The 24566-nt window shown below is 32.7% G+C and overlaps 1 protein-coding gene across 2 annotated transcripts in view; it reads left to right on the forward strand.

Moving 5' to 3' along the window:
• Positions 1-1568: 1568 nt before the first annotated feature.
• The window catches only part of LOC139519938 (acetylcholine receptor subunit beta-like 1), a 32101-nt gene continuing 9103 nt past the window's right edge, over positions 1569-24566 (forward strand). The window contains exons 1-3 of one of the 2 annotated variants that reach the window (XM_071312255.1): positions 1569-1741; positions 20860-21005; positions 23666-23710. In XM_071312255.1, coding sequence (XP_071168356.1) covers positions 1651-1741; positions 20860-21005; positions 23666-23710 — 282 coding nt within the window. In that variant the 5' untranslated portion in view covers positions 1569-1650. The remainder of the gene's footprint in view (positions 1742-20859; positions 21006-23665; positions 23711-24566) is intronic. The other variant, XR_011663765.1, reaches the window with a different exon arrangement.

Here is a 24566-nt window from a genome sequence, read left to right on the forward strand (position 1 = left end):
GATACGTACATTTTACAATCTCATAGATCAAGATATAATCTAAATGAGACTCCTACTTGTAAATTATGTGATACAGATATCGAAGATCGTTCTCATTTTTTGCTTACATGTAAAATACTCCAATGCATTAGAGAAAGATATCTTAACCAAATCGATGAAATTATCTCTGATTTCTTGAACTTTAGAATGAGGGACATACCAACTGATGACCAACTACAAATTATCTTGGACTGCACCGTGTTACTTTCTCGGTATACAAATGATAATACAGTACTTCAAAGGATAGAAGATTTATCAAGGCAGTTGATTTATGCTCTTCACGTTGCTAGATATAGAACGTTGGACATTAAGAAGAGATAATTGTGCGTTTTTAACAGGAAATAAGTATATTGTTAGTGTGCCGGGAACATTTAGTGCTAATTTTACCGTGATCGATATTGTGTATATATATGTTGTATATATATAGTGTATATAAATGTGGTGATGGATATTATTGACATTATTGTGATGACGGATTACTGTTGTCTGTAGATAGTGAAGAAGGAAAACTGTACTCAATTGAGGTTGTCCCAACGTGGACGGAAAAAGAATACCAGAAGAAGAAGAACGGCACGGATAGGAAAATACGGACTGTCAATCATATAAATGGCCTATAAAACATGTTAAAAACAATCTTAATGTTCATATAAACCCACTAAGAAGGCTATATTATTCTTCAATTATCTAAAAATCAATTTTATTGTACAAAAACTTTCATATTTAAAAAATTCACAGGGGCCATAATGCGAAACTAAACTTCTAACTGTGTATTGCTACCTCATGGTTAATTTCAGAAGCCATTTTTTTCCGTTTCTATTTTAGTTTTAGCGCGATTTAAGTTAGACGATCTGGTCACCGTTTAGTAACATATTGCAAGCTTTCAAATACTTGTAAGATCTAGTTACGTTGTTACATCAGATCGACAGATGCAGAAGCCATCGCTTTGCTAGGTTCAATTTCAGATGAAAACATTTTACGAAAGAAGTCGAGAACACTTTTCTGCGATTGATCCATCTTGTTTTCATAAAGTAAAATAATTCTAGATGAAAGACCACGCATACTGCTTCGGTAATGATTGAAGGTTATCCACGGCTCCCTTTAATCATAGTTTAAGGTAACTGGTTTGGACGTTTACTCCAAATTAAACCAATGACCGTCATTAGATTCATTCTAAATAGATTTTAAACACAAAAATAGATTAAACATAAAAAATAAATTATATTGAATCTAAAAAATGTTGTTATTGGTGAGTTTTCAATGACAGGAATTTTATGACATTCTCTATTACAGGCTAAAACTTCCGGAGGCTTGTCCCTGCTTATCAACTTCCAGTATTTATTTTTTTGGCCTGGAACCGTTTGGGCATTCAGGCCCCTTACCGAGGTTCGGGCGTACACGTAAAAATGACCTAGCTACGCCACTGGCGGTATGGAAAAAATAATTTATGGTCGACCGGCCTAACGTGCTATGAGACAGCTAGCTTTTTGAAAAAGCTTTTACTTGTTACAGATACAGATCTATACGGTATCCCTTAACAAACAATCAGAACTGCGCATGTCCTACACTCCATTTATGTTATGACTTTGTGTGTTAAGAGAAATATTATGCAGTATGATTTTAAAGTTTCATTGTTCGCTCTATGCGATTTTTTCCTGTCTAACAGTTATGACAGCAATATGTCATGGAAATCGCATAAAGAGAGGTAATGATTTCAAATTCACCTATTCTTTTTTTCCAGAAATTTAACGAAAATCTGTGTCCATGTGATGTACATATAATTTATATATATATATATATATTTATATACTAGTATTACTACATTTATGATGCTATATAGATACTTCGCAATACAGGAACACTTATTGCTATTGGTTATCTCTACATTGAAATGAGAAAAGTGGAACCGATTGTAAATATTACTCGCAGTGCTTGATTAAAGCGTACTCTTGTTATTATACGGTGTTACAATAATTTACGTCCTTGCTGCTTGCATGTATGCTTTTCAAGGTTAACAACCTGTCAACCTCTGAAACCTTCAAAGAGGGAGATCTCCCCCTCAGCTATGACAGCCAGAGACATGTCTCTGTGACAGATAAGGAGAGATTTTACGTATGACCTGTTTTACGTAATCATATAAATGTTCTATTGCTGATCATTGCTGACTATTAAAATTACTTCAATTGATTTATATCATATATATGCTGTGACTTTTATTTATATGACCATTATTTATGGCACTGTAAGTGTAAATTGGAAATCAGTGGCGGATCCAAAACTTTTCCTAAAAGGGGGGGGGGGGGGGGAGGGGCTCGCTGACTGACCTAAGAGGGGGCCCGCTCCAGTCATGCTTCAATGATTCCCGATATAATCAACCAAATTTTTCCAACAAGCCCCCCACCCCCCTGGATCTGCCTATGGAAAAAAATAATCTATGATAAAATATTTAAATTAATTGTTAAATATTGGGTATACAGGGATGTGCCAAAAATATGGGTAATGTTTTTGCTAGATTTTATATCTTTTAATGACATCCTGTCATGCCTGTAGATATTAAAATGCATTTATGTTTGATAAGTTTGATAAATGTATATACAAAAAAACGAGAAAAGAGAATGAGAAAAAACAGCTATGAAAAAAACTAAAGCTTAGATACAAGTAATAAGACAGGGGTGGATCCAGCCATTTTAAAAGGGGGGGGGGTCCAAACCCAGGACAAAAGGGGGAGAAAAAGGCTATATGTCCCCACTCAAATGCTTAAATGCATTAATCAGCCAAAAAAGGGGGGTTCCAGATAGCAAGTTAGAATGCCACTTATGCATCAAAATTGAAAAAGCTTTAAAAATGCTCATTTTGACCATGTAATGCCAAAATGGTAAATTTTTGCAGATTTCTATCAAATAAAAGTTTAAATCCTTTAGTTTTATGCTTTTTGACAAATTGACACCATTAAATCATTCAGAGAAGTTGCCAAAGTACAGATTCTACATTGTATATTTCATGATTTCACCTCTTAGGTCCGAGTACACACTGACAGTTATTATGTAGTGCATTTCTTTAAGACAATAAATGAAAATAAAAAAAATCCCACCTGTGCTTTTCAATAATATTTTTACAGTGTGTTGTACTACTTTTTGGATAAATTATATCAAAATTATAGAAAACTTCATCAGCTCTAACTCAAAATATGGACAATTTTATGTAAAGGGGTTCTTGAAATCTTTTAACAGCTCCCGAAATGCTAATATTTTACCTATTTCAACTGGACCAAATCACTACTTTACATTACACAGTGTAGATACTATTCTGTACGCTATCCGGAAGTCGCGATTTTCGAAGCGATGACTACCAACTGGCTAACAGGACGGTTTTGCCTACGGTGACTTTTCTCATCATTTGTTTACACCTATATCTATAAAGTGCTTTGAACATCTTCAAGGTATGTAAAGCATCATAAATATGTGTAACTTTAACAAAAACATGCAGTAGAATATAAAATATACGTGTGCATCATACCAACTTCATAGAAAAAAGTGAAATCGATGGACAATTTTGCTCTCGTAGTACAAAACAAATAACCTTTTATTGCAAATATTTGCATCAGTTTAAAGTTCAATATATACTGTTTCAATATTCGTTTCGTATTTAAGTAGAACATTCGTATTTCCCATAAAAAATATGTTTTCCTTGAGGATACCAAAATAAATTACTGTACGATCAGTCCATAACTGACTGTATTCTAGTAGCGATTTCAAATTTTTTTACTGTATGACCAGTCGTGATTTTGAAGAAAAAACAAAGGCAATTTGAAGGTATCTACGTATTTATATGATATTATGAACTGTCCAGGGAACTTTAAAGTGTAATATCGTTCATCAGACAATATAAATATAGATATGATGATTTTTGTAGACTGCAAAATAATTGTATTTTTGTTCCGTCAGTCTTGTTTAAAATCAAACGCCTAAAAAGCAATACTTGATTTGCTTGTGGACTTTGTAATAGTGTATAGTTGCAGTTATCTTTTTAGCTATAACATTTTAAAAGACTTTACACCGTCCGCCGAAACATTCAGGTTAAAAGATGATATAAGTCGACCCTGAGAAAAACTTTGGGATGGGGTGAAAAGGAGGCACATTGTTAATATCTACTGACTTTGTTATTTGAAAATTGTTAATGAAATGAACATGTTAAATTCAAATCAATATAGAATCATATTCAAAACAGTGTGGTCCTGGCCATTGATTGACGACCTAAATTATCCCATTGACTGGGACAGATCAAGTGAACGTTTGTCGGTAACGACCATTGCTCACTTCTTACTTATTATATAATTTAAACTGTGGGGTCACCATAGGTTTTTATACGACCGCAAATTTTGAAAAAATTTTCGTCGTATATTGCTATCACGTTGGCGTCTGCGTCGTCGTCGTCGTCGTCGTCGTCGTCGTCGTCGTCGTCCGGCGTCCGAATACTTTTAGTTTTCGCACTCTAACTTTAGTAAAAGTGAATGGAAATCTATGAAATTTTAACACAAGGTTTATGACCACAAAAGGAAGGTTGGTATTGATTTTGGGAGTTTTGGTCCCAACATTTTAGGAATTAGGGGCCAAAAAGGGCCCAAATAAGCATTTTCTTGGTTTTCGCACTATAACTTTAGTTTAAGTTAATAGAAATCTATGAAATTTTGACACAAGGTTTATGACCACAAAAGAACGGTTGGGATTGATTTTGGGAGTTTTGGTCTCAACAGTTTAGGAATTAGGGGCCAAAAAAGGGCCCAAATAAGCATTATTCTTGGTTTTCGCACAATAACATTAGTTTAAGTAAATAGAAATCAATGAAATTTAAATACAATGTTAATGACTACAAAAGGAAGGTTGGTATTGATTTTGGGAGTTTAGGTCCCAACAGTTTAGGAATTAGGGGCCAAAAAGGGACCCAAATAAGCATTTTTCTTGGTTTTCGCACCATAACGTTAGTATAAGTAAATAGAAATCTATGAAATTTAAACACAAGGTTTATGACCATAAAAGAAAGGTTGGGTTTGATTTTGGGAGTTTTGGTCCCAACATATTAAGGTGGCTCACCCCAATAGTGACCCCCGGTAGAATTTTTTTATTTTCACATATTCTGTAGATTTTTTTATGCTGAATCCAAAAATGCAAAGAAAAAAGGGGGTCACCAGGCTCGTTTTCTCCTCAAATTGAACCGAAATGTAAGATTTTGACACTATTTCCAAACATGCCCACCCTTCCAACAATAACCGTTACATCAAATTCAAAGACTTTTAAAACCAAGTCAGTATGATTTTTATGTGAAAAAACATTAGAATTTCAAATGTAAACCTTTTCCTTGGTTGTTTTTGACTTAAAAATCCTTTTATTTTCAGATTTATGTCTAAATTTTGCATTTTCTAATTTTAGTTTAAGGCAAAAAATATTGGTTTAATCGATTTTTCGTAAAATTTCCCCGGTAGATTTTTTTTAAAAACAGATATGTCAAAGCTATGAACTTTTCGAACACTTTAAGGTAAAATAAAATGGGGGTCACCAGGCTTTTAAAAAAGTTACGAGCTTTTGTTTAACCCCTCTACCCCATAAGGTCTGATTTCATTGCACTCCATTAATTACTTAATTGTGAATTCTTTATTGATGGCTTTAATAAAATAATGTTTGTAATTATATCAATAAACGATGGCTGAATATAAATGTGGTTATCGTATTACTGTTTGTTATCAAAAAGTGAAATTTTGATTATTTTGGTAATTTTGTCTGGCGCGAGTTGCTTCCCTCTAATTTGGCGCCATTATCGGACCAGAGGAATTTCAAGGTCGCCATTACCGAGCAGCATACTATATTGATGAATACGACCATATTCATGCATAACAGACATTGTGGCGAATATACGACGATGAAGGTAGGGTTATTACATAAGAAAACATAGATTTCGATATATTAGGCAGCCAAATGTTATCAGTATAACGAAAAATACACACTTGGGGGTTGTCTCAAAATACTCGCTACTGTTGAAAATCACTGCGGCTGAAACCTTGCACGGGCTCAATTTCTGGTCCATGTTTAATATTATAGATCGTTACAGCTGGTATGTTATTTATGTGTTTATTTTACCTTTTACAGACAAGTTGTAAACATGTCTGGCCAGTTTTGCAAAATATCCGTGTGCAAACGGCCGAAGAGGAAGGAATGACATCTAGCCTACTGTCATTTTTACGCTACCGTTGACCGTTAGTGTCAATGAATTAGTCTTGTTTAATCATCATTTTTAATATCTAATTTCGTAGCCAAGTTAGTTTCATATTAGTCCGAGATTAGCCCCAGCTTGTCTGGCAAAACAGCCGTTGGACGTCAGAGAAATCTCGGACTAGGGTCATATGTGTGTGGGGTACCCCATAAATCCATCGGGACAGTATTTACTCCTTGACCCCAACTATATTTCCCTTCCCATTTTACTCTAAACCCCCCCCCCCCTTTTACTTCAATTCTTCCATCTCCTTGCCCCAAGACGAAATATATTTCAAAGATACCCCTTTTCTCTGATCCCTCATTCCCCTGTCTCCTTACCCCTGTCCACCCCTCTATTAAGGTCTAGGGTTTGATTGACATGTTTATTTTCTTGAGAATATGATATAATTGGCCTAATTTGTAAATGATAAACCCTACAGTAGGAGGCAGTACATCTAATATCGAGGGATTCATCTTTATCAATCACAATTTGTTTACCATTAACCCCCCCCCCCCCTAATTCTGTTAGGTATACAAACATGATAGAAGTATCAGGGTTAAACATGTACAGAATGTGGCCATAAGTATTTGTCACTTGAGATTATTAGCTGTTCATATATATTGTATATAATGTAAAAAAGAAGATGTGGTACGATTGCCAATGAGACAACTATCCACAAAAGACCAAAATGACACAGACATTAACAACTATAGGTGTATACATTTTTAAAAAAAAAAAATTTTGGATTGATTTTAAGCATCCTGGTACCAATAGAAGCAGTATTATCACAGGTTTATTTTTTGGTTATATTTTTTTGTGTCTCATTTTCATTATTTTCTGTTCAGAAATTCGATATACATGTTTATCCATATTGGTATTATTTTAGTAGGTTTCTCTATATGAATTGGATTTTGAATAAAAAAAGCATATTCACCTGAGAAAGTGTTATTCACTGCGCTTAACGTCACACGCTTTTACATGCAACGTTATGGTAAAATGTTTCATGTAAAAAAAAAAAATTGGTATATGTTTGTCATTAGATACATTTTCTTCGGCCTCAGTGAATATCATTTTTTCAAAAGTCAATAAAACCGCATATTTACCTCATCAAAAGACAGTAATTGTATAATATTCAACCAAATTAAATTATAAAAAAATATTTTATGTGTTCTTAAGGGAAAACAAAAATATATGAAAACGAACCTATTATCAAATAAACACATGTTAATTTAGACCATTTCAGTTCTTTTAAGGTTACCCTTGCATGGTCAGTCTTATCAAACTTGCATGTACCTCCCAAATTTGGTTTCTGTTCTCCAACTTCAGTTTGCCTCTACCAATGTTATGAAACTAATACACAATTAATGCATATATATATATGCTTTAAGCTTACTACATTGTACCATCAAACACAAATGAAGTTTGAATTTTGGTGGGGTCGCTTTTACTTTTCTAGAGTTATGCCCCTTTACAAATTAAAAAAAAATGCTGAAATTTTGTTCCTTTCTTTAACACAATAAAATTGAGAATGGAAATGGGGAATATGTCAAAGAGACAACAACCCGACCAAATAAAAAACAACAGCAGAGGGTCACCAACAGGTCTTCAATGTAGCGAGAAATTCCCGCACCCGGAGGCGTCCTTCAGCTGGCCCCTAAACAAATATATACTAGTCCAGTGATAATGAACAGTTTGCTTCATCCAAATGTTCTGAAACTTATATGTAATGCTTTCTACAGCAACACTCAGATCAAGTACAAATTTGGGTGGTGTCACTCTTTTCATTATTTATATGGAAGCGGCTGCTCATCTGTGTCCCATGGACACATTACCATTATGAACTTATCTACATCTATATATGCTTTTGAATGTCAATAATTGTTGATTTTCTGACAGAATTACTCTGATATTTAATTTCAGGCTGCAAGTACATTTGTACATGTACATTGCAAATGGAAGGAGTGAGCTTGGACTGTTCAACTTTACTTGGAAACTATTGGCAAAGTACTGACAGAATTTCATGAGAAGCCAGTATCATATTCTAGTCTTGCAACTGGAAACTATGCGAAAAGTGCTGAAACTTAAGAACAACATTCTACATGTATATATGCAATATGTGTTGCCACAATCCACTTAAGGAGCTAAGATCAACTATAAATTGGAACTACATGTATATGCTTTAGTGCTGTCAAAATCCTTTAAAAAATCAAATCAATAGGACCTACTTCACCTATATATATAGCTACCTGTCCCAATGATGAATACAGATCATATATATGAGTCTACTCTTATAAAAAAAACAGTGAAGGAGAATAAAAATAATGAAAATATAGAGCTGATCAGCTAATTATTGTACATGTACATGATGTATAAATGGCAACAATTCTTACATGTATACTAGTACATTGAAATTAACTATATTAATAGATGTTTTATAAATTTGATCTCATAGATATTAGAGGAATAAAATCAAATTTGAAAAAATTTGATTTAGTTGAGCCTTTTTTTTAACACCAGTTTTCAGGACATATTATGGTATACCATTGACTGTCCGTCGTCAGCATGTCGGACATATACTCAAAAATAATAAATACTAATAGGTACATGTAGTAGTCAATATTGTGTAATCAATAGGTCATCTTCATGTATATTTGGTGTATGAAATGATTATTGAATGTCTTATCACAAATTAAAATATCAAATAAGAGGATGTGATATGATTGTAAATGAGACACAAGAGACCAAATAACACAGAAATAACTATACCTGTAGGTCACCATATGGACTTCAACAATGAGTAAAACATATTCTGCATAGTTGGTTTTAAAGGTCTCGAAATGACAAATGAACAATTTAAAACATTTCAAATGAGAAAACTAATGGGTGATTTATGTACAAAATAATAAATGAATAACAAATATGTCTGTCTTGCAGGGTTTATCTGAACTTAACCTCATTTTCATGGACTTGTCTTTTCTTGAATTCTAAATATGTTTCAAAATATTTGATTGATGGGATGATTGTTACAGAGTCCGACATAGGGTGGGGGCTCATTAGTGGATTATGAATCCAGCCCCGCTTTGGCAGTCAGTCCCCACATTGCCACTAGAGAAATAAAATAACTAAGAAAAAAAAAATGGTATCAGAAAAAAATTAAATCACGATAATTTCCTGTCGATATGCACATCTACATAGTATGTCCTTATTATCTACAAAGTTTCATGAAATTCTGTTGTGTGGTTTCAGAGGAGTTTCGATGACAAGCTGTTTGCAGTAGTATACTGCAGCAAATAAGTTCAAAGAGGCGTAACTCCTAGAAAAATAATTTGTAATTTCCTGTCGATATGCACATCTACATAGTATGTCCTTATTATCTAAAAAGGTTTTATGAAATTCTGTTGTGCGGTTTGAGAGGAGATGCAATGACAAACTGTTGCAGTAGTATATTGAAGCAAATAAGTTCAAAGGGGCCTTACTCCTAGGAAAAAAATATGTATATCTAAATAGTATGTCCTTATCTAAAAAGGTTTCATAAAATTCTATTGTGCGGTTTGAGAGGAGATGCGATGACAAACTTGTAGTAGTATATTGAAGCAAATAAGTTCAAAGGGGCATACATTTTGTTACTCCTAGAAAAAGTTTGAATCGTAATTTCCTGTCGATATGCACATCTGCATAGTATGGCCTTATTATCTAAAAAGGTTTCATGAAATTTTGTTGGGTGGTTTGAGAGGAGTTGTGATGACAAGAAACAGGACTGATAGACTGGCTGATGGACGGACGGATGGGTCAAAAATGTTATACCCTGCGCCACTTCCTTGCGTAGGGTATAAAATAGGAAGATGGGGTATCATTGTTTATGAGGCAACTCTTCACCAGAGACCAATTAACATAGAAGATAACAATTATGTCCCCGTACGGACTTCAACAATTACTATAAACTGATATACCACATAGTCAAACAAATAAAAGTCCCAGAAATTACGTTTTTTTATATGACTGCACATAATGAAAATTAAAGTTGTGCATACTGAATGATCACTGGCAAGTATTTCAAGCATAATACGGATGAGAACATGCAGATAAGTATCAATTATGAAAGTTATGCAAAGTAAGACGGGAGCAGTGGCGGATGCAGGAATTTTCGAAAGGGGGCGGTTTCTTAGATTATAGGACTTAGTCTAGTGTTCCGGAAATCATGGAATTGTGATACGAGAAAAATTATCAGATGATTTTCGTCCAAGTTTTAAATATATTTATGACAGAAACAAACTGTTATAAAACGCCAAACGGATTATATCATGATAACAAACCCGCCCCGATGTTTTAAACCATAATATACGGGCAGAGACATATATACACATACATGTCTCTGATACGGGTCACAAGTTTACCTGTTTTTGAAAGCTGTACGATGACATGAAGTTGTTTACATCGCTATCATTTGTTTACAGTTAATCATTGCGTCATTGGCAAAACATTTTCAAAAATAAATATCCACGACATCATTTAATTTAACTGGTATTTAAGTGAATTCAAAATATGGTACGAACGGACCCAAGAGGCGACCGTGTAAGATGAGAATGCGTTTTGGGATCGAAGCGGCACCAAATACCGTCGACGTCATACATGTGACTTTGTCAGTATTTATATATTCTTTTTTTTTAATGTTATGCTTAAATCATGTATATTTTTCTCCTTTTAAACTTTTATGCGAAAAATGAAGAAAGCACTGTGAATTTCTGACCGTTCGTATTTCCTGTTTTGAAGAACGTTTAGCGTCACTTGTTTACATCGTCAAGGGTGCTTTCATACACGCCCGCGTTCCAAGGTCGTCAGAGCTATTTTTGAGAAGACCCCTTAAAGCGACCGTTTCCAAGGCACTCGTCGTAAGAAACATGCGTTAAAATATGCGCATTGGTAAAGGGCCGAGCCACCTTAAGGGGCCCAAAGGGTCCAAAATTAAACTTTTGTTTGATTTCATCAAAATTGAATAATTGGGGTTCTTTGATATGCTGAATCTAACTGTCATGACTGTGTATGTAGATTCTTAACTTTTGGTCCCGTTTTCAAATTGGTCTACATTAAGGTCCAAAGGGTCCAAAATTAAACTTAGTTTGATTTTGACAAAAAATGAATCAGTTAGGTTCTTTGATATGCTGAATCTAAAAATGTACTTAGATTCTTGATTATTGGCCCAGTTTTCAAGTTGGTCCAAATCGGGGTCCAAAATTAAACTTTGTTTGATTTCATCAAAAATTGAATAAATGGGGTTCTTTGATATTCCAAATCTAACTGTGTATGTAGATTCTTCATTTTTGGTCCTGTTTTCAAATTGGTCTACACTAAAGTCCAAAGGGTCCAAAATTAAACTTAGTCTGATTTTAACAAAAATTGAAATCTTGAAGTTCTTTGATATGCTGAATCCAAAAATGTACTTAGATTTTTTATTATGGGCCCAGTTTTCAAGTTGGTCCAAATCAGGATCTAAAATTATTATATTAAGTATTGTGTAATAGCAAGTCTTTTCAATTGCACAGTATTGCGCAATGGCAAGAAATATCTAATTGCACAATATTGTGAAATATCAAAAAAAAAATTAATTAGAGTTATCTTTCTTTGTCCAGAATAGTAAGCAAGAAATATCTAATTGCAAAATATTGTGCAATAGCAAGATTTTTTTTTAATTGGAGTTATCTTTCTTTGTCCAGAATCAACTTAAATCTTTGTTATATACAATATACAATGTATATTCACTTTTTACTACCAACTGATAAATTAAAATAATCTTTACCATTCAGTGATAACAAGCAGTTTTTTTACATCTTAATATTTTATGATGTATTTAAATGAGTAGTTATTGTTGCAAACTCCATTAGAAATTTTAATTGAGATTAGTTTTGGAATAAGGGAAAGGGGGATGTGATTAAAAAAATTGGGTTCAATTTTTCTCATTTGAAATTTCATAAATAAAAAAGAAAATTTCTTCAAACATTTTTTTGAGAGGATTAATATTCAACAGCATAGTGAATTAGAACACATTCATTCTGTGTCAGAAACCTATGCTGTGTCAACTATTTAATCACAATCCAAATTTAGAGCTGAATCCAGCTTGAATGTTGTGTCCATACTTGCCCTAACCGTTCAGGGTTCAACCTCTGCGGTCGTATAAAGCTACGCCCTGCGGAGCATCTGGTTAACGCCTTTAATAATAAAATAATTCGAAAAATTTTTCAGGAATAACCTTTATGTTTTGATTTATATTATTGATATAAATCAACACATCGTATTATTCCGGATTAGTTTTTCGAATTACTTTATTTAGGTGTTGAGAACCTTATGTGACCCCACAGATTCAGTGTCTGTAACAAGTACATAGTGAGCAGTGATTGTTACCAACAAACGTTCACCTAATCTGTCCCAGTCAATGGGATAATTTAGGTCGTCAACCAATGGTCGTAAAAAAAAAGGCAGGATGAGTAATTTGGAAAAAAAAGGCAGGATGACATTTGTTGTAAAAAAGTCAGGATAAGCTAAGAAAAAAAGGCAGGACCGAATAGACTGAAAAATAAAAAGGCAGGATAGAGATTACAAATAAAAAAAAAGCAGGAAACAATTTTTCATCCTAGCCCCCCCTAAAAATCAAATGGTAGCTTCCTAAGTTATATCACTGCTTCACTGCGTTGTCGTTTTGAATATTTGTGATTTTGTCCTCATTTTTGTTCGATGTTGTTTGCTTTAAGTTTGGCATTTTATCGGTCTGGCGAGTACAGCTTATTTAAAAAGGATTTAAACGTTTTTGTTTTTTTTCATATTTCAATTGTGCAGGGTTAAAAGGGTTGTTGGTGTGTATCGGTGTTTGTGTTGGTGTGTGTGTGTGTGGGTTAGATCTAACAAATACGTATTACCTCGCTGTATATAATTTATGGTCGTTGGTTTGTCTCATGTGAATTATTTTATTCAGGGAACATTTGAGACGCGGAGGGAAAGTTGTATAATTAAATTGGCAATCAATTGGCAATAATATTTCATCTTCTTTTTGAAGTAATATATGTAAATTTAAGTATTTACAACTCAATACAACATGCAGTGATTTGTTTAAAAACTTGAGGTATTGAGAAAAGAATTAACGAAAGTATTCTCCCGCCGCTTCTGAAGTCCATGTTTTGGAAAAAATACCCCCCCCCCCCCCCCAAAAAAAAACCCAACTAAAATATAGGTGCAGAGTGGCATCATTTGATAAAGAATCTGAGAAAGTTTTATTAATATACGGTAAGTTTAGGAAAGTTGCGTATAGTGAATGGGTACCACCCAATAAGGTAGTGGAAAAGCCCTTATCACGGAAGGAGAAAACAGTGAGTTTTCTAAAAAAAAATGAAAATAAGAGGTGCACAATTGAATTAAATGATAAAGAATCTAAAAAAGATTCACAAAGTTAAGTGTCTGAAGGAATTTGTGGATATAAAATAGATACGCCCAATATAAAACTATGGCAAACTCCGTATTTGAGATATAAAAACATGAAAAATATTTTCACCAAAAAATAGAAATAGAAGGTGCATATTTGCATTAATTGATTAAAAATGGAGCAATTCAGTTCAGAACTTTTATAATTGGTTTAGGAGGTGGTGTTGGAAAAACCTGATAGGTGCCCCATATAATGCATAGTCCGTATCTTATACAAAGAACCCCCATAAAAGATGTTTACTTTAATTCGAAATAGACAGTGCACAATACAGTCATTATAATTTATGATAAGGAATCCGGGAAAGATTAATTAAGTCATATCAGTGACAAAAAAAAAAAAAAGGCGATCCGGCGGATTGAAACCCTTTTTAACTATCAATGCATTTGTATGGGAACATATATTTGGAATCCCCTTTTCTCCTGGATTGGACCCTCTCTCCATTTAAAAATGGCTGGAAACCCCATTGTATATTAAGTGGTAAATGAGGAGATGTACTTACAAAACCGGCCAAACATAGTATAACTGTCCAACGAACGAACGGAAAGACAGACTTCATTATCATTATAAACCCCCGCAGTGTTGTACAATTGGGTGTCACCGAAATAGCTCTACTCCAAAAACAAAGTGAAGTAACTGTGATCAATTATAGGCTACAGTACGGCCTCGAATGTGTGTAAATACATGCATTTTTGTATAACAATTAAATCTGTGCGTTTGTACAATTTTAAGTATAACGGAGGACAATTCTGAAACTAATACATACAACAAACCTTCCTCTTGTTTTAACAACATTTAAACATCCTTATACTGAATGTAGTAAGTCGAGTACACCCTATTAAGCTAATAGATATAGCAACATGTGGTGTGAGTGCCAATGAGACAACTCTCCATCCAAATAACAATTTAAAAATTAAACCATTATAGGTTAAAGTACGGCCTTCAATGTTTCATATAAGTTTTTTTCAGGATGTTAATTTATTGAAATATTTTTGTGTTATTTCGAAAAATGACACCTTCTAAATGTATCGTAAATAACTTTGAAATCACTACTAGAATACAGTGAAATATAAAGATTTTAACAACATTTAACATCCTTATACTGAATGTAGTAAGTCGAGTACACCCTATTAAGCTAAACATGTTTCATATAAGTTTTCAGGATGTGAATTTATTGAAATATATTTGTGTTATTTAGAAAAATGACATCTTCTAAATGTATCGTAAATAACTTTGAAATCACTACTAGAATACAGTGAAATAACGACTGATCATACAGTTTCAAAATATACAAGGGAGACTGATCGTACAGTGAGAAATTCAAACAAGTGTTATTTTCTTATTTCTGGCTTCAAAGATCTGGTTGAAACTTTTACCACCACTTGAAATATATTTCATTTAGTTAATTAAGTCTGGTATTTACGTTAATTTGTACACTAAGAGGGTAAAAAGATTATTTTTAGGTTCACAGACTGATTGTCCTTAGTGATGCACTTGAAAATCTATTGATTAAGACAGAGATACGAATAATGAATGTGCTAAATTTAATTCTAAACCATTTGAGAATATCGATGTCAGCTGAATTAATCATTCAGCAATGTACAGATGATCCACTTACCGTTAAATTCAGTATATCCATCAAATTTCACATACTATCCAAAAAGTTCTCGCTTCGAAAATCGCGACTTCCGGATAGCGTACAGAATAGTATCTACACTGTGATTATAATTCATGAATCAAATTTTTTTACAGTGTAATTTTATCCCCCTTCTTGCTACTCAAGGCATAAAACATGAAGAAATAAATTTGGAAGGGGTACAAAAAAAATTGACAAGTAACACACTGTCCACAATAGGGACTATAATTGCGGACAACGAAAATTAAGGAACGATAACTGTGTACTCAGACCACATGCTAGTGAGACTGGTGTTAAAATTATTGTATCAAACATGAAGTTTTGAAAAAAGTTTAAAAACTTGAAGTTGAAGTTTCAGAGAATGACAATCACAGGGGTAAATTTTATGGTATTAAAAACAGGTATAAAGATAGGAGACAATATAAAGATAAAACTCAAGATTTAAGATATCAAAGATATCCATACAATGATGTCAGACACACAGCTGTCGTGGCAGGGTAATCATTATAGCTACAACAATGAGACATCTCAAAACGTGAATAACAATTATAGATACAACAATCACCAGTCAAGGGCCTAACTTAAATAAGTTATCAGAGAAAAATAACATGCATGTGTTATTACAGACACTTTCATGAGTGTCTTTTTTCCTTAATCTGTAATAACATATGTTTGTTATCAGTTTAATATATCATAAATATTTTATCTTTAATGAGCACTTGGGAATTCTTAAAACTTTGGGCAGTAGCTTAATATATTAAATTACCTTGATAACTAATTTTCTAATTTCATTAATACTATTTTGATCAACCATGGTAAATCAATGAGACAAGGCTTTTAAGGGAAAACTAAGCTGTAATAACAAGGCTCAAGTTATTACAAGCATGTAACTTACTATATGCAGATATGAGAGTAAATGAGACACTTGGAATCTTGCGCAGTGCCTCATTACAAGCTCTGATATCATTTCTTACAATGAATTGAAATACATTGTTATGCATGTCAGAGCAAAGCCTTTAAAGAGATATAAAGAATCTGTAATAACACCCTTTAGTTATTGCAGGAATATATTTTCTGTAATGACATAGGTGTACTATGCATGATTGGTAAACTATGAGCTGTTATATCTTTGCAAAGATTAGTATACTTAAGGGACGACATCAAAAGATCGATGTAGGATAAAAAACTTAAATCAAATAGTTTGGGGGGGGGGGGGGGGGGGGGTTAAAATTCTGCAAGTTTTGTATATCTAAAATCGATTTTTACATATATCCCTATTGGTAAATCAATTTTTCCCAAATTAAGTTAAGAGGGGGGTGGGGGTCAGTGGAAAAAGTATGTGAATTAAGTTTTTTATCCTACATTGAACTTTTGATGTCGTCCCTAAAGAAAATTTTAATATCAATAGAACTTGAGAAAAATTTAACAAAATAAAGGTTGTATATTTTCCCTTTGAAACATGTAACATACATATGTTATCACAGTTTTTTGATATTTTAGCCCACAATAACAACATGCATGTTATTAGGGCCCCGCCTTTAGGCGGGTCGCCCTATAGTGATCAGTCTTCTGTCCGTCTGTCCGTAACACTTAAACTTTGTGTCCGCTCCATATCTAGAGAACCATTATGATTTCATACTTTATACTTTACATGTTTATTAACCACCACCAGAGGGCGTGTCATGTTGTACATGTATGTACAACTTCAGAGGTCAAAGGTCAAGGTAAAAAAACTTTGGTTTCAGTTGACAACCCTGTGTCCTATGGTAAAGATTGTGTCCGCTCTATATCTTGAGAACCGTTATCATTTTAAAGTTTATACCTGAAATGTATATAAACCAATATCAGAGGGTATGTCATAATTTATGTTCAACTTTCTAGGTCAAAGGTCAAGGTCAAAAACTTTGGTTTCAGTTGACAACCCCATGTCCTATTGTAAAGATTGTATCCGCTCTATATCTTGAGAACCGTTATCATTTCAAAGTTTATACTTGACATGATTATAAACCAACACCAAAGGGTGTGTCATAATTTATTTACAACTTCCTAGGTCAAAGGTCAAGGTCAAAAACTTTTATTTCAGTTGACAAACCCATGTCCTATGGTAAAGATACAATTTTTTAATGCACATTATTCACAGCGGGGCCCACAGAGATGGGAGCCATCTCAATGATATCTAGTTTTTCTCTAATAACTTATTTAAGTTAGACCCTTGACTTGATCACACAACACAAACTAACAACAGGGATATAATATGTTATCACTTATAGAATGTATAGGATGTATGTTAAAAGAAATGAAAAACACATAGTTCTTTGTTTTGAACTAATTGAAAAAAGCTAAATGATTTTAAACAATTGATAAATATATAGCAAAAAACAGGTATTTTTGTTGTTTTATTTTCATTTATTTATTGTGTTTGTTTGTGTTTTTTTTTTTTTTTTTTTTCTTTATTAATTTCTGTTTTTGTTATTAAGATATTAAAGTATAGATTTTTAATTGGAGGGATGTAAAATTTTGCATCAATGTTGAAAAGAAATGTTTAATCTAATTGTTTTAAAGAAAAAATACAGTTCAGTCATTTTCAGTATAGTTAATTATTTTTGAATAATATTAGTTTAATGAAAAATATCTTGTATGATATCTGCGAAATAAGAATTGTTCATTTTCTGATTCATTAGGGACGACATCAAAAGATCAATGTAGGATAAAAAACTTAAATCAAATAGTTTGGGGGTGGGGGGTTAAAATTCTGCAAGTTTTGTACATGTATATCTAAAATCGATTTTTACATATATCCCTATTGGTAAATCAATTTTTCCCAAATTAAGTTAAGAGGGGGGTAGGGGGGGTCAGTGAAAAAACTATGTGAATTAAGTTTTTTATCCTACATTGAACTTTTGATGTTGTCCCTTACAAAAACATTGATTGATTGATTGTTGGTTGCTAAACGTCCAGTGGCAAATATTTCATGCATATTCAGGACAAGAACAAGTTCACAATAAATACAACAGGTAGGTCTTGTCTTAAAAGAGGCCATTTGGGATGATGGTCAGGGAAATAAGAACTGCCACTATAAAATGAGGGTATATTGGATAGGGACAGAAATTTTGCCTTGCAACAGGCCACCTACAGGCCCTCAAAGAGTTGTTGCAAGGGTTCTTAACATGCTTAACGTGCAAACAGTGTGGCACTCTCTTTACATGAGACATCAGATTTAACGTCCCCATTCTGACCGGACGTGACTGCGAACTTAATACATCCAGCACAGCCAAACGGACGCCACACTTCGGCAAGCGTTTTACTGCCAGGGTTAGGAGAAGACCAAGTGACCATATTTCTATTCCCCAGTCACCCTTGGGGTTGTTTTACAAAAACAAAATAGCTTTAAAAGTTATAAGAAACCAGGGCCGTAAATATATTGAGGCAAATGAGGCAAATGTTGGGAAAAAAACTGAAACAAAAGATTGTCTATATTCTTCAAATCAAATTGTTTTCACAGAAAGTTTCTTGCAAGAAGCAAGTTCTCCTCACTCTCTGATGTCGCCCCTGCATGTTTTTGTGATCCATGTTTCTATTTTATTTTTAGTTTTCAGAGTTGATGGTCTATTGTTTGTACTTCTGTATCCCGGGTTTGTCTTTTGTTCATTTATTGTCCTACTTTATGACTAGAGTCTGATTGTTGATTTTCATTGGTAAACCTGTGGTTTTGCAATGTTGCATATCCATCGATGTCAAGACATTGTGCGATAAAATGTTTTAAGAATAAATGATGCTACTGACTACATAAAAAAATTGTCGTTTCTACATGGAGAATTGAACTTGATATCAAAGAATACAAAACTGGCTCTTTTTTTTTTTTTTTAGATAAAACTAGATAGCTGACATGGTTTAAATTAAAGTAAGACCACCAATTTCTTGGTATCAAATCATCTATAAAAAAAACATCAATGTATTGCCATTAGACCTTTTACATTAAAGGGTTAAACATGCATTAAGTCGTGTTCAGGCCCTTTAACAGAAATTAAAGAAATATGGAGTAAACGTGCAGGGTATCTAATCTCACACAATGTCAATGCATAGAAGAACGAGGATCAACATGATCAATGGTCAAAGTGTTTATTCCTGTTCTTCATCTTGATAGTTGCTGGAGGGTCTTCAACAATAAAAGAATAATTAATATCGTAAAACAAGGTCAAGATGGTCCTTAGTGTTGACTTAAGCAGTACTAGTACTTAAAGTATTATACTGCACTGTCACTATATTTAAAACTTTTTTTTCTCAAATCTTCTGGGGGCCTTGAGTGGACCCTAGACCCCTTTAAAAAAACCATCATTTTGCCTCGCTATTAAAAGAGGCTAGTTACAACACTGGAAACAACCATAAGATACACATTTGTGTATCAATTATTTTTATACAACCATGTCGTATAATGCTATCATTTCGTCATGGTAGTTGTCTGAAGGCGCATTTAGTTTCCGGACAATAACTTTAGTTTTAGTGAATGGATCTTTATAAATTTTACCGGAATGTTCAATACGACTAAAGGAAAGTTGGGATTGATTTTGGGGGTTATGGTCCCAACTGTTTTGGAATAAAGGGCCAAAAAGGGGGCCTAAAATAAGCATTTTTGTAGTTTTTAAACAATAACTTGTGTTTAAGAGTATGAATCTCTCTGAAACTATACCACAATTTTCCATACCATAGACAATTTAAAAGCAGTGTAAGGGAGATCATTCAAAAACATTTAACATACAATGTTGGGTATGTTCGGATTAACCTCCCTTAGGGACGACATCAAAAGATCAATGTAGGATAAAAAACTTAAATCAAATAGTTTGGGGGTGGGGGGTTAAAATTCTGCAAGTTTTGTACATGTATATCTAAAATCGATTTTTACATATATCCCTATTGGTAAATCAATTTTTCCCAAATTAAGTTAAGAGGGGGGTAGGGGGGGTCAGTGAAAAAACTATGTGAATTTAGTTTTTATCCTACATTGAACTTTTGATGTTGTCCCTTACATTACTGGTAAATTATGTATAAAGTAATGTCAGGTTTTAGACTAATTTCAAAAAAGGGGGGTAGAAGTAGTTTTCAATTTTTTTTTTCTCCAAATTTCAAATTTTTGAAAAGTTTGCAGAAGAAATCTTTAATTGCACAATATTGTGCAATAGATTTGTAAGATCTTCACATTTGTTTTGGGAGAAACCCATATGTCAAAAATTTGATCACAATCCAAATTCAGAGGAATGTTGTGTCCATTCTTGCCCCAACTGTTCAGGGTTCAACCTCTGCTGTCGTATAAAGTTGCACCCTGCAGAGCATCTGGTTTCTAGTGATTATACATGATCCCTAAAAATTTAGTGATTATATATAATCCCTAAACTAACCAGTGATTTTACATAATCACTGATTTTACAAATTCACTGTAACATATATACTTAACCATGTGTATATTAAATATTTATTATAGGACTAGGGAGTGATGATGAAGTTAGACTTGTTAATGACTTGTTTGGAGAAAAAAGTGGATATAATCCCTTAATCAGACCAGTTGAAAATGTCAATGACACCCTAACAGTTGCATTCAATGTTGCATTGAGCCAGTTGATCAATATTGTAAGTAATTTACTGATATATGCAAAAGTTAGACACACTATTTACATTTTTAATTTATAAAATTTAGGGCTTTGATAAACATTCCACAATAATATCTGATAAATCTTGGACTTGGAGTGAATCTGACCTATCTTATGATGGAGGAATATCACTTGTAAATTACATATTTAAAAAAATGTTTATAATTAGTGCTTTCCTAAATGCATGAAATGAGAGGCTTATAAATATTTTAATATAAACATATATTCAAACACTCATTTTGAATTCAGAAAGATCACACAACCTCAGACAGTACACTGTACAGTAATATTAATGTGGAATCATTTATTAATTATAGAAATGCAAAATGTTACTGAATACAAGTTTTTAGATTCACAACTTACATCACTTTAAAAAAGGTAATGGTTGGTTACCTGAATCGCTCCCTCCCGGTGTAGCATTTTATTGCTGCATTGAAGACTCAGAGGTGGCCTTCCACTGTTATCTACTCTTTGGTTCCATTTTCTCTTTGACATATTCCCCATTTCCATTCTCCATTTTATTGTTTGTACTACTTCTGGATACCCATGATCTTGTAAATTCATGGACATATGACACTATTTTAATGTCAAGCAAGTTTTGATGAATGTCAGAAAACATTTTTGATATGCCACAGGTGTGTATTTTTTAAAGTTCACAGAGTGCTGAAACTATGCCATGAATATGTTACAGACACGCTAGAGCCAGATAAAAATGTTTATGCTGCATAAAAAGTTAAAATGTTCACCAAGTATATACCTTCTCATTTCGAAGTACTTCGAACTTATGCAATATTTGCCTGTTAATAATAGATATATTGTTATTCCTTTTTTATGTGTATGGCCAGCTCTGGTCTGGCTGTGGTTTAACATCTCAGAATTGAAATAGTTAAATTCATATTTATGATTTACATGTATGTCAACATTATTGTAACAATTATAAAAATCATTGTAATAAATTACTTTGCTCTTCATGGGCCCTTTAATTGGAATAAAAATATCTTATCTTATCTTATGCAATAGACGTCTAACAATTGCTTATCAGTCCTCTTACTGCACCTGACTTAGTCAATTTTAGCAAATTAGTAGGCCAGTGTGGATTTCCAACTTAGAAATTTCAGAAATGGATATATAAATATTTATAGTTATATGACCTTTCATAGGGCTAAAAAATGGGAAAAGTTTAGATTCATTCTATTTAATAAACAAAACTCACTCTGAAAATATATATGTTCATTTTAATCTTTTGTAAATTTATATAATTCATATACAAATCACAGGCACTTGTCTCAGAATTTTTTCCCCTATATATCTTAAAGTCATAAGAAACGAGTGTTTATCCAATTCTTGCACCAATGCATGCATATATCATAAACCTCTTCTGTGCATGATTTTATCATTTTTTACGCAACCATATCGTATAATTGTCAATTTTTTTTCTCTCGGTTTGTTATGAAGTGAAAATATGGAAGCTACTTAAATGTCGTGTTTTGAAGCCGAAGTTTACCGATAGTCACCTTATAGTAAACAAATAACATAAAGCATGGGTATTGAGCACGTGTTTAACATGTACAATCAGATAATTGTTTATTTTAATGACAGATACATGCGTATTGCGATCACTAGATTTTTACAAGGAGGGTTACGCTCAGGTCACTATGCACACGGAAAATATGTCTGCGAATTCCTGGAAGGAAGCAATTAAAAATAAGTAAACTTCTTCTAAATGTGGACGAATTTAAGAATTTTCCTCAGAAAAAAGTATATGTACATAAGTTGTATAATGAAAACTATCCATTTTGTTATAAAAATATATGCATTTTTATTTTTTAATTTGAGGTTTCTTATGACTATAATATAAAATGTGTTATAAGTGCTTGTGATACAAATGTATATTGTGAATAAAAAAAGTTAACCAGTAAAACATTTTCATTTCAATGAAGTCTTTAATTCAGACTTCACCACGAAAACATAAACACCCTTTCAACGGAGGCTTTTGTGTTGTCAAAATCTCTTGACATTCATGCTTTACACATGTCAGTAATATTGTGTACCTTGTTGTGATATCACGCATAAAATAGAATAATGTAAAAATTTGAAAGAAATTAAACCTCTAAACTTTTTTATGAAGAAGAAATAGACAACAAATATGATATGAATACAAAAATATTTTACATTGAAGACATATTAAATAGATATAATAAGAAACTTTTAAAAGTTATTTACATACAGACACAAAAAAACTTTGTCAAGATAAAAGCTTTTAATTTTGATATGGTACAATGATTTTATTGTAATGAAATATGTTACCAAATTCTGTATAAGCATAGAAGTTATATTTACTTCCATGGTATAAGTGACCAAAATCTAGAAATTGAAAAGAGTAAATGTTTAAAATTCCCTTAATAGACTTTGCAAACTTTACAATGTTCTTGAAAACCAGGAACATTTCACTTTGGAGTGCAATAAATAATAAATCATGAAATTGGATTTAAAAAAAAATTTTAAATGGGAAACAAATTCATGTCACTTTCAACAGATAAAAAAATAATAAAATTATTAAAACTTTTATCATCTAATCTGAACAGATAAAATATATGCAAAATTATGGATTAAATTCAGTAATTAATATATGTATTGCAGGATGAAAAGAATCAGATAATGAAGACAAATGTCTGGCTTCAGATGGTAAGTTTATAATCATTTCAGATGACTTTAATTTTCTATAGTATTAAGTTTGACATTTTCAGACTCCAAACTGTAGATGAGCTTTAAAATATATCAGCGTCAGCATGGTACAAAATAAACTGATAAGCAGTTTTTTAAAACTGACTGTGCCATGATGATAAGAAATAAAAACTAAAGCCCATGTTCAAATAATTCATCATAGGAATTCAAGTCAAAATATTTCTTATTTATCATGAATATAGCAGTATAGATATAAAACAATTCATTATTGCAATTTGGCCTATTATATATACTACAACTGTTTGTCTTCACAACTCATCTGAAACCAAACTAGAGAATTTCTAAACTGTAGGTAATAAGGACAAAGTATGATATTAATTTTTTATACGACCGCAAAAATTGAAAAAAATTTCGTCGTATATTGCTATCACGTTGGCGTCGTCGTCGTCCAAATACTTTTAGTTTTCGCACTCTAACTTTAGTAAAAGTAAATAGAAATCTATGAAATTTTAACACAAGGTTTATGACCACAAAAGGAAGGTTGGGAGTTTTTATCCCAATATTTTAGGAATTAGGGGCCAAAACTGGCCCAAATAAGCATTTTCTTGGTTTTCGCACAAAAACTTTAGTTTAAGTGAATAGAAATCTATGAAATTTTGACACAAGGTTTATGACCACAAAAGGAAGGTTGGGATTGATTTTGGTAGTTTTGGTTCCAACAGTTTAGGAAATAAGGGCCAAAAAAGGGCCCAAATAAGCATTATTCTTGGTTTTGGCACAATAACTTTAGTTTTAGTAAATAGAAATCAATGAAATTTAAACACAAGGTTTATGACCACAAAAGGAAGGTTGGTAT

This window comes from Mytilus edulis, chromosome 4, assembly GCF_963676685.1.
Source record: "Mytilus edulis chromosome 4, xbMytEdul2.2, whole genome shotgun sequence".
Taxonomy (NCBI): domain Eukaryota; kingdom Metazoa; phylum Mollusca; class Bivalvia; order Mytilida; family Mytilidae; genus Mytilus; species Mytilus edulis.